Source organism: Bidens hawaiensis, unplaced genomic scaffold (genome assembly GCF_021521415.1).
Source record: "Bidens hawaiensis isolate Kalapana, Puna unplaced genomic scaffold, B.hawaiensis_p1.1 tig00000055_1, whole genome shotgun sequence".
NCBI lineage: Eukaryota > Viridiplantae > Streptophyta > Magnoliopsida > Asterales > Asteraceae > Bidens > Bidens hawaiensis.
This window is the reverse complement of record NW_027491016.1, coordinates 4,425,892-4,437,998: the sequence shown is the minus strand read 5'-3', so window position 1 is coordinate 4,437,998 and position 12,107 is coordinate 4,425,892. Positions and strand designations below refer to the sequence as shown.

Below are 12,107 nucleotides of genomic sequence, written 5' to 3'. Positions count from 1 at the left end.
TAATCCTTTTTTATACAAAAGTTTTTTTTACTTAAGGCCCAAAAAAATTTTCGCCTTCGGCCCAAAAGTTTTTTTTTGCTTTATCGGAGCCGGCCCTAATTAGGGTTTAGAGAGTGGGAAGGTGAAAAAGACGAACAGTGGTTTAGAATAGCATCCGGTTTATGATGGGTTGAAGGTTAAAAGAATCCTTCTAAATATTACATTTTATTTTTTATTTATTAAATTAGAAAAAAATTATGAGAATGATTGCTATATATGAAAATGATTAATTTGAACCAATAGAAATAAGAGAAAACATCTTGCTTTAATATATATATACTAGCTTTTAGCCCGCGTATTACGCGGGTTTATTTAGGTTTTTGATTTCAATCATTTACAATCCTATTTTTTAATGATGCGTTTTATTTTTTAACCAAGTTTTGTTTTAATTTAATACGCATATATTAACTTGCTATATTAATTATAATTTTTATCATTTGAGTTTTTATATTGAGATTAATGTGTGTATAGTTTGGTTGGAGTTGAAGTTTGAGATGATTATGTTTACCGTTGGAGTTTAAGTTTAGTTTATGGATTGTTAGTATGTTTGTATGATATTGTTGTGGGCTTGTTTTAGATTTCTTCCTTTTTTTCTTTTCTTCTCTTTTTTTTTTTATCATAAGACTACATAATACTTTTAACAGGGCTAATGTGTATCGTTTTTCTTGGTCGGATGCTGTATCGGTGGTTCATTCATTTATGGGGTGCTACATGCCATTGGTAGTTCGGCTAGATTTGAGTTAATGGTTTAATTTTCGTCCCATTCCTTAGCAGGGTTGTCTCCAAAAATTGTGAAAATATTTTGGGGCAAAGGTGAAAAAAAATTCAAGCCTTAAATTAGTCGAGTCTCGGGTTTAAACATTAAAATACATATTTTATATATATATATATATATATATATATATATATATATATATATATATATATATAATTTTTAAAAAATAAAAATTCAAACCTATCGGGGTTTCAAGCAGGAGTCGGTCGACCACCCGGCACTGTCTCATAGCCGACCTTATTCCTTAGCAACCATAAGTTTGATGTGCACAAGTTTTTTTCAATTAAATTAAATTAAAAATTATTTAGTTCTGTTATGTTACACAGGAGGTTGATGTAATAGTCATACACAACTATGAAATACATGCTGTTGTCCTTTTACAATTTCTAAATGCCTGAAAATGTCCTTAAACACTATAAATGACCAGTAACGATTTTTGACTCCGGTGCCACTTGGCATAAAGGAGAACGGATTGATGAAAGTAACGATTTTTGACTCCGGTGATACTTGCCGGGAAGGAGAACGGCTTGTTGAAAGAACCTCTGAAAGATAGCAAGATAAAACTTCTGAAACGCTTTCTTCTCTACCTTAATAGCCTTTTTAAATAGACGTACATACATATGAAAGAACAATATACAATTCTTAATTAAAGGATAACTCAAAATGTAAATCAAAAACAAAAAAAAAGTAAAAAAGCTAAAACGTTTCCTTCTCTTGTTCAACAACAAAAAAAAAAAATCGGCCCGAAACCCATTTTGACCCGTTCCGACCTTGACCCATTCCAACCTGGACCCGTTCTGACCCGAACCTGTTGACCCTAACCCGTTCCGACCTGAACCAAAACAACCCTTTTTAATTGACCCATTCTGACCCTAACCCGTTCCGACCCATGACCCGTTTCGACCCGACCCAACCCAACCCATTTGCCACCCCTAGTTCCAAATAGTACCATTGATCCACTTATCAATTACCTGCACTTTTCCCTAAGCTAACAAACCTGCATGTAAAAGACTACCATTTGATTGTTAAATAAAAAAGATTCTTATACAATTTAGAATAAGTTTTGATCCAAACACACACACAACAATAGCTAACCACTACGTCTAAACATGCTTATGTTGTCAACAGGGCAAACATATCAGAACAAATAATTGTAATTTTTCATATTAAATTTAAACTAAAGCATACCCACTATGCGCATCAATTCGTCTTGCAAACAGAGTTTTAAAGATGAGTTACTGAACCTGTAAATAAGCCAAAGAAATGAAATTCATTAATATTGACAAAGGCCGCTTATAGTTAAAATTAACTCATCGTCTTGTGTTCGTTCAAAAAACATAATTTATTTACCCAGCAAACAAAACCAAAAACATAATTGTTTCAAACATTTTGTGACAAATGCTTAAACAAAGACTCAAATATTTCAAACAATCAGGACATAATAAAAACAAAACATTCAACTTAGTTACAACTTTTTATGCAGCTATGTCCATTAACTAACACTTCAAGAAAAGTGTAAATGTTTCATACCCGAACCCACCAATTTCTGACCCGTTCTGACATGTAACCCGTCCGAAACAAACCCGTTTTGACCCATATCCCGACCCATCCAGTTTTGGCCCGTAGCCCATTAAACCATAACCTGTAATTTTGCTTAGAACCCGTAACCTGTTTCTATATTTTGCTAAGAACCCGTTTGCCTAGAGCACGATAATAAGCTCAAACACATTTTTATATTAACATATTTATAAAGTGGTTAAGTTTTTATGAAGCATTTTTAAGTCTATATCATTTTGAAATATTTTATGGAGCGGTTTTATACGTCTGGCCGCTCCAAAAAGAAAAAAAAAATGACCTTTTCAAAAGATTGGAAATCTCCTAGTGTATAAGGTTTTAAGCAGATATGGCCTATTAAACAACATGTTTGGAGAAGCAAAAAGTAAAACACAAAGAACATGTACACAGTCCTAAATCATTGTAAAAGCATACACCAAAATGCAATTTAAACGCCAAACATAACACAACAATATTCGCATCAATTTAAGTATACAAACACACCTTAGTTGACTTCCAAATGCTACAGATATGCATATCTTCCCTAATTGAACACAAAAACCAAAATAATCCTCAAAACTAAACCAATACGACACCGGTGTTCTATACAATCGATATCTAGGAAGGAGTTAAGCAAAATAGTAAAGCGATAGGATTACAAAATTAACAAAAACAAAACAGAGCATTGCTCTTGTACAATACCCATCATCTTTCTCTAACCTCAAATTAAACGCAGAAGATCAAAAAAATTGAACGAAAAAGATGAAAACTAATACCAGCCCCTGTCGGAACCAAAATAGAGGAAGCACTCTCATAGCCGGAGAAGATTGAATCGGCTCCTTCTCTATTGCAGATAACTTTTTGAGGCTGCTTGCAAAGGTTAATAGGAGTTCGTTTATATATATTATAGATTATTATTACTATTATTATTATTATTATTATTAGAAAAATATAAAGACCAAAAAATTTACATTGGATGAAAAATATGACGAAATCCGAAACCTTGATCGGTCTTTATGATGTAATCTCATTTTGTAAGCTCTTAGCTTGAATAGCTTTGAACTGTCTTTCTTCGGATCTAGCTCCTTGTTAGTTCCATTTATAATAACAAAGATTGGTTATTTAGAAACAACCTTCATTGTTAAACTTTCGATTTCTTAACTTACATGTAATAAATCATTGATGAAATATTTTAAAAGACTTTAAAAGTATTATGTTAGGTCATACTTCGTAGCAAAAGTTGTAAAATCTATATAAAACTAAATAGATTATTTTTTTTTTTATGGTCACAAACACATCCATATACTTCTACTCATACTCTTAAACTATTCAAATAAAAAATCTATTCTCAAGTCTCATGTTATGCTTTGAACCCTTTAAAGGGCAAGGCAAAGCCTTTACCACCCAGCCAAAACTAGAATGAAAAAAAATGATGTGTGAAAAATAGTGTTTTCAAAAATTATGTAAGAAATGGCTTGATTCTTAAAATTTTGTTGGTTTAACTAATTTAATCATACAAGTTTTGAGGTTTTTATGTGATAGATTATGCGAATATAATATTAATATTAAGTTTAAAGATTTCCCTATAGTACTGACTATGGTATGTGAAACATGTTTACTTGTACATGTTAGTTACATCGTAAATTTAGTTGCGGTGGTAAATACTAAACATAGTATGCAAGGACGTAGGGTTGTAAACAAAACAAATGAACATAAACAAGAGTATGTTCGAACTTAAACATAAAATAAAACACATTTTTTCATTCATGTTCGTCCATTAATAAAATGAGAATGTTCGTTCGTTTAAAACCTAAACGAACGAAACACAAACGGGCATAAACAAACAAACATAAACGAAAACAAAATGAACATAATTGACCAAATATAAACAAACACAAGTTAGCATTAACGAACGCAAACAAACAAATCTATCACATCACGTTTCTTTCAAGCTAGAGCTTGTGAAGGAGAGGCGATTGTCGTCTATGGAGCTTTGTATCAATTGAATAGGATTTATGATTCTCTAATACAAACTCACAGTGGATGATCACAATATTTTATTTTTTTCTAAGATTAAAAAACAAGCAAATATCTCTGGAGCTTTATATCAAGTGAATTAGTATTTAGGACTATAAATTTTCTTCTAATCTAATACACCATATTCCTTCGTTACGACAAACTCTAGTGGATGATCACAATATTTTACTTTTTTCAAAGAGGAAATGAAAAACCAAGTAAACATGTATAATTTAAAGGAGCCATGTTTTATGTTTAAACCCATATAAATATAACTACCTGTGTATTTGTTTTAAAGCAACGAAAAAAGGAAAAAAAGGAAACAATCATAATCCGAAACCTTCTACGACTTGAACACTCCTTGCGTCGCCTGCCCTTGATCCATTAGGGATCCATTAGGCTTGTTAGTCAACATTATAGCATGACATATATGCATGTATCAACCAATAGACAATGAGAGAGGAAACAAGCATAATCCGGAACCATCTACGGTATGAACACTTCTTGCTTCGCGGCCTCAGAATAGAAAGAGGCAGCTATGATTTCCACTAGGGGCCTAACATTAGCCAGTCAATCTCTCTAGTTCGGGTTGAAATTCATTTTGAAATTTCCACCAGGGGCCTAACATTAGCCAGTCAATCTCTCTAGCTCGGGTTGAAATTCATTTTGACACATGAGAACAAACATAAACGAACTTAATAAATGAGCGAACATAAATTAACTAATCAACCTGGTGTTCATGTTCATTCCTAACTAAATGTACACAAAGTTTTATTCATGGCCAGTCCGATTAAATAGATTTCACACCCAAGCCATGACATATGTAGTTGCAATCACGGCAAACTTGAGGAACCAACATCACCACTTTTGTGCATCAAGCATTTTAACTTTAAAATGATCATTATGCAATCCTTTTACACAAGTATAACACACCAAAATCCCAAAACCATAAAATAAAAAATGAAATAGAACTCTCCTTAAATCTCAAAACTTATTAAAAGAAAAGAAAGTCACACTCAACTCAAGTTATAAAAGGCTTAGGCCTAATCTCAATCCCTTGAATCACAATCCCACCCTTCCAATTCCTCCCTTTCACTTCTTTCATGCTCATTACAAGTTCACCACCCTCTTCACCTTCCTTTACAAAATACTCACCAAGCTCAATCTCCATCCACCCATCTTTCCTTTGTTTAGGCACATTACCATTTGAACTCCCCACAACCGTGACCAGGCTCAAGCTTCGGCTTCTATTCAGGCTTGGGATTGGGTTTGCCTCACGAACCCGGTGGAACATTCCCATTCGGGTTGGATAACGCCTTCTTGCTTCACCCCCTTGGGCTATGAGAAACACTGTATGGGTCTGGCTCTCGAGTCCCCTTAACCCAACCAAAACTTCGGCTGGCTGGGAATCAAACCCGTGAGTTTCTGATGTTGATTTGAACACCATGAACGCTACATAAACCGTGTTTGGTGATAGCATTAAAGTACTAATCCTACCATGCACCTCTAACCAACAAACACTTATGAGCTCCGCCACCTCGGCAAACCTACATTTTGCAACCGAAATCTTAACTTCATCGATTTGTTTAAGCGACTATACATGAACAAGAATCGAGACATTAAATGATTACCGTGACTCGGGTAATGAAATCCATCTCCAGTAACGTGGAGTATCGCCCCACGTGATCGATAAATCCCTTGCTGCTAACATGTAGCATTTCTTACCGGTGTGTTTGTCCAGAAAGAAGCTCTTTGTCAATTCCAAAAATAGTGTCAGTTCCATAGTAAACACCACATGATCATGAAGATTTAAACTTTGAAAGTTGAAAACCATGTTATAAAATATTGCTTATGGATCCCAATTTTTTAAGCAATGAAAATGATTGTTAATTACTAGAATTAAATATTAGAGAATTATTATTATTATTATTATTATTATTATTATTATTATTATTATTATTATTTAGTTATTTACTATTTAAAATATTGCTTAAATGGATCCCAATTTTTATGCCATGACCAAGAACATCAATCAATTTAATAAAAACTAAATGATTTAAAGAGACAAATTAACCAACAAGAGAACACATAAATTTTCGATCTTTTATATGAAAATGAGTGTAAATTACTAGAATTAAATATTAGACAATTATTATTACTATTTTTATATCATTGTTATTATTATTATTATTATTATTATTATTGTTTTTATCAGTAGTAGTAGCTGTAGTATTAGTATAGTATTTAGTTATTTACTATTAATAATTAGTATTGAAATTGTTTACATCTCAATAGATGTTAAGTTATTTGAAGCCATTTCATTAACTCAATACTAATACTATACCATAATAACAATAATAATAACTGATTATAACAAAATAATAATAATAATAATAATTATAATCGTCTAATTAATATTAAGAAACATGTAGGAATGATTAATGAAATAGTCAGAACTTAACCTTATTGCCACCGTCAATAATGATGGGATGATCATAAAGACGAAGAAACAGCTGCTTCTTCGAAGAACAACCACCGTCTTCCTCCGCGGTCTGCGTAACAATCTTCTGGTAATCCGGCGGCAAGAAACTCTCCCAGACGTCGTCCCAAGCCGCCGCCGACCTAAATATAGAACAAACCGACGACAACCTACATGCATCTCGTGGGCTAGTGAGTGACACAACCTTGGACACAAAGCCTTCGGGTATGGACCCAAAGAAGTCATAAACAAACCCATGTTCATGATCCATTTTCAACCCGCGACTTCTCATAATTTGCTAGTGTTTTTTAAGGTTCAGAATAAGGTTATGGGAATCGTTGCAAGTGTGTGTGTGTGTTATATACGTGGCAGAAAGCTTAGGGGTTAAGGCTTTTGGTGTTGAAATATATGAAGCGGTGTTGGCGGATTTAAGAGGTTTGATGTCACCAGATTTCCAAAAAAGTGTACCGGCTATCGACTTCATCATTTTATGTAATTACACGTGTACATTTGTTGTAGATAAGTTCATGGCCGCTATTATGATTTCAGATTTGGATTCGGTTTCAAATAATTATAAACACCTATTATTATATTATTATTGTTGGATTAATTTCTATTCTGGGTCACAAGTCGGTGAACTGGGCCTAAGAGGTTTTAACAAGTCGGTTAAAGTCTAAGGGGTATTATGAAACATTCTTCCATTTGCTTGGTGGCCAAGTTCACCTTGTTACCCAAGTTGACCTTGTTGCCCAAGTTCATTTTGGTGGCCAAGTTGAGTGGTGGCCACATATTATACTTGGTGACCAAGTTGGGTTACTAGTATAAATACATGTACAAAGTTAGTATTAGAAAAAAACATCACAACACAACAACAAACACAACAATCACCACCATCACTACCAACGATCTATATTTTCTGGTTATAATATAAGTCGGTTATTTCTAAGTTGTTCGTTAATTACCGTTTATAATTCTTGAATTGGTATCAAAGCCCGGTTCAAGAACGCGATAATTAACGGCCAACAAAGAAGGTGTTTCGATCGAACAAGTTGGTTTGATCTCCCGAAGAAGTTGTTGCTGTGGTTGATCGAACAAGTTGGTTTGATCTACCGAAGAAGTTATTGTCATTTTCGATTGGATAGTTCGTTCAATTGTTGCTTTGTTCAAACAAGTTGGGTTTGAATAGCCATGGGTGACACGACTCCACCGCCGCCGCCAAAGGGGAAAGAGAACGGGCCGTCTTTCGTTCATTGTCCAATTTTAACTACAACGAACTATACCGTGTGGGCCATGAGGATGAAAGTAGTCCTAAGAGTTCACAAAGTTTGGGACACCATCAACTCGGGTGTCTCTGATGAAGACAAATATGACATGGCTATGGCCTTGTTGTTTCAATCCATACCCGAAACCTTGATCATGCAAATTGGAGATCAAGAAACTGCTAAAGCCATGCGGGATTTGATTAAAACCCGACACTTAGGTGCCGAACGGGTTAGAGAAACACGTCTCCAAACTTTGTCAATGGAATTTGACAATATGAAGATGTACGAGTCAGATTCCATAGATAAGTTTGTGGGCAAGTTATCGAGCGTTGCCTCGAAATCCGCGGCTTTCGGCGAAGTTATAGATGAAGCAAGGTTGGTAAAGAAGTTTCTCAAAAGTCTCCCAAGATCGAAGTATATTCAGATGGTTGCTTCGCTTGAGCAAGTGTTGGATCTCAATAAAACGGGATTTGAAGATGTTGTAGGCCGACTCCGAGCCTATGACGAGCTAATTCCGAGAAGAAGAAATTCAAGTGGGTGACCAAGGTAAACTTTTATTCGGTAAATATGACTCATCAAGTCAAAGGAGTTTTGAATCTAATAGGGGACGAGGACGAGGAGGTCGAGGTCGCGGTCAAGGCCGATTTAATGGCCAAGACCGAACCCCTAGTACCGAACAAGGGTCATCAAATCGAGGGAAAATAAAGATGAAGAAAGATCGATCAAAGATTGTATGTTACCGATGTGACCAATTTGGTCACTTTGCATCCGGTTGCCCAGACCGAGTTCAAAAGGGTCAAGAAGCAAACAAAACCGAAGCCCGTGAAAATTTTGATGATGCGGCGTATATGCATCAAGTTGTGTTCTTAAATGAACAAAACCTAATATCAAAGAAATATGAGACCGAATGGGTCGAAAATGATGTGTGGTATTTGGATAATGGGGCAAGTAATCATATGACAGGAAACCGGTCATATTTTTTAGAATTAAACGAGAACATAACCGGGAGGGTTAAGTTCGGAGATGGGTCATTTGTTCAAATCAAGGGAAAAGGCTCAATTCTTTTCCAAGGAAAATCAGGTGACCAAGACTTGCTAACCGAGGTTTATTACATTCCGGAGTTAAAAAATAATATAATAAGTCTCGGTCAAGCAACGGAGTCCGGATGCGACATTCGGATGAAGCACGATCTTCTGACCATGTACGATGAGAACAAGAGGTTACTCATGAAGGTCACAAGATCCGCAAACCGACCTGTAATATACGGATGAAGATTGGAGTTCTGGTGTGTTTGCACTCAAAGATCCAAGATGATGCATGGCGTTGGCATGCAAGGCTTGGGCACATCAATTTCGAGTTAATGAAATCGATGGCTAAGAAGGATCTTGTACGAGATTTACCTCATGTTTAACACGAAAATCAGTTGTGTGAATCGTGTTTGGTGGGTAAACAAACGAGGCGTTCGTTTCCGCCTCGTTTAGAGCATCCCAACCTTTGGAGTTAGTTCATGGTGATTTGTGCGGTCCAATAACCCCATCCACTATCTCGGGTAATAGGTATGTCTTTGTTGTAATAGACGATTACTCACGATATATGTGGACGTTTTTATTGAAAGAAAAGGGTGAAGCGTTCGAAAGTTTTAAGAGGTTTAAAGCCCTAATCGAGACGGAGGCGGGTTTACCAATGAAAACTCTCCGAACCGATAGGGGCGGAGAATTCACTTCACGTGATTTCAATCGGTTCTGCGATGAAAGTGGAATTATTCGGCATTTAACCGCCCCGTACACGCCACAACAAAATGGCGTGGTAGAAAGGCGAAACCGAACTTTAATGGGGATGGTGCGGAGTATTCTAAAGGCGATGCATGTACCGAATTATATGTGGGGAGAAGCGGTCCGACATTCAACATTTTTAATCAATCGGGTCCCAACCCGGGCCTTGGTTGATCAAACTCCATATGAACGGTTCAAGAAAAAGAAACCGATTATTGAACACGTTCGAGTATTTGGATGCGTGGCGAATGCTAAAGTTGATAGTGTACATCTAAAGAAACTTGATGACAGGTCAAGACAACTCGTTTATCTCGGGTCAGAGATGGGTTCAAAAGCACACCGTCTCTTCGATCCGAACACCCAAAAAATAGTTGTTAGCTGGGACGTTGTGTTTGACGAAAACAAAGGGTGGAATTGGGTAAAGAAAGTCGAGAAGAATGACTACGAGCCGGGTATGTTTTCTATTGTTTGGGGGGTGCGGTTGATAATGGAACTGGTCAAATCGAGCCCACTATTGAAGAAACTTCGGGAAGCGACCCGGGTAGCCCAAGCTTTGAACCTGCATCATCAGTTCAACCTGAGTCCAACGACTCAACCGAACAGAGTCATATCGGGCCTAATTCCTCAGCCCACACTCAAGTTCAGTCGATGAGTAATGGGTCACAGGTCCATTCGGTTGAAAATGAGACCCAAACGGGTCTAAGACGTTCAACCCGAGTCTCGGTTTTACCAAGAAGATTACAAGAAGATTATGTGTTACATGTTGACTCTGACTATGAGCAATTACTTCTTACAGCAAGTGGTGAACCGAGTAGCTATTTTGAGGCTAAGTCGAACCAAGAATGGGTTCGTGCTATGAATACCGAGATCGATTTTGATGATGTTTTCGCTCCGGTAGCCCGAATTTAGACTGTTCGTCTACTAATCGCATTAGCCGCATCTAACGGGTGGGAAATCCACCATCTTGATGTAAAAACGGCTTTCTTGCATAGTGAATTGAAAGAAGTTGTGTTTGTTTCACAACCCAAAGGATACTAGAAAAAAAGTGAGGCAAAAGTTTACAAGTTGTCAAAGGCCTTGTACGGGTTAAGGCAAGCTCCCCGAGCTTGGAATACAAAGCTTGATAACATCCTACGAGACATGAAGTTTCAAAAATGTTCCAAGGAACAATCGGTTTACCGAAAGACGGATGGGAAACATTTTTTGATCGTAGCTGTGTATGTATGACTTATTTGTGACAGGTACAAGCTCGAGTATAATTTCCGATTTCAAGAAGGGTATGGCGACCAAGTTTGAGATGTCGGATCTCGGGAAGTTAACGTTGAAATATATCGGAATCGAAGTATTTCAACGAGAGGACGGGATAGTAATTACACAAGAAGGATATGCCAAACGAATTCTGAAGGAGACCGGTATGCAAAACTGTAATCTGTCTCAAGTCCCGATGGATCATGGTGTGAAATACTCGAAATCCGAGAACGAAGTCGAACTCGATGCAACCGAGTATTGAAAGGCGGTAGGTTGCTTACGGTATTTATTACAATTATCAGGTAATTACCCGTATATTAACTTTTAGGAAATAAGCTTTAGGATTTTCAAGTACAAACATTTTCTTGTCATACCTATTTTGGCAACTTGTAACTAGTTAGAATACATACAGCTTACAATTTACATGTATATCATCACCATGAAATGTTTTAACATATTTTAAGGTGTATGATTTTACAAAAACTTAAGAGTGTATGAAATATCATCACATATGATGATAATATCAAGATCGATTTCTTGCTTTAAAACTTTAAATCGTTTTGTCTAGTTGGCAAAATGTCAAATATTGGAGTCTTTGAATTTTATTATTATAACATTAAAATTACTATAACAAATATGCAAGAGCATGCTAATCAAGACAGGGGATGTAGCTCAAATGGTAGAGCGCTCGCTTTGCATGCGAGAGGCACGGGGTTCGATCCCCCGCATCTCCAAATAATGTTTGTTTTCTTCATTTTTACATCATCAACATGCGCGGTCCCACTCCCGAATTTTTCTCCTATAATATTTCGGCTATCTCCCTCAGTTTCGAGTATTTATTATTTTATTTTTTTTCAAATGTTGAGGGATATGCAACATCCCATTTTTTGGGATATCTCGTAAAATATTAAAAATACACGAAAGGTTTGACTTTTACACTAGTTTTTACTTTCTCCTTTTTT

At 36.1% G+C, this 12,107-nt stretch overlaps 1 protein-coding gene and 1 non-coding gene across 2 annotated transcripts; one reads left to right on the top strand and one right to left on the bottom strand.

The window, feature by feature from the left end:
- Positions 1–5,405: 5,405 nt before the first annotated feature.
- LOC143531061 (F-box protein PP2-B11-like) lies at positions 5,406–7,170 on the bottom strand. Its single transcript, XM_077026477.1, has 3 exons — positions 6,847–7,170; positions 6,016–6,134; positions 5,406–5,931 (listed from the first exon to the last, which is right to left on the bottom strand). Exons 1-3 carry the CDS (start codon positions 7,153–7,155, stop codon positions 5,406–5,408), a joined length of 954 nt encoding a protein of 317 aa, XP_076882592.1. The 5' UTR covers positions 7,156–7,170.
- A 4,636-nt stretch (positions 7,171–11,806) lies between these two features.
- On the top strand, positions 11,807–11,879 carry TRNAA-UGC (transfer RNA alanine (anticodon UGC)). Its single transcript has one exon. It is a non-coding gene; the product is annotated as a tRNA-Ala (tRNA).
- The last annotated feature ends 228 nt before the right edge of the window (positions 11,880–12,107 follow it).

Excerpts from the sequence above, each read along its gene's own strand:
- LOC143531061 (XM_077026477.1), bottom strand. The coding sequence starts at position 7,155 with ATGAGAAGTCGCGGGTTGAAAATGGATCATGAACATGGGTTTGTTTAT. Across the intron at positions 6,135-6,846 it reads TTATTGACGGTGGCAATAAG|AGCTTCTTTCTGGACAAACA; the intron begins GTTAAGTTCTGA and ends GAATTGACAAAG. Across the intron at positions 5,932-6,015 it reads ATTTCATTACCCGAGTCACG|GTTTGCCGAGGTGGCGGAGC; the intron begins GTAATCATTTAA and ends TGCAAAATGTAG.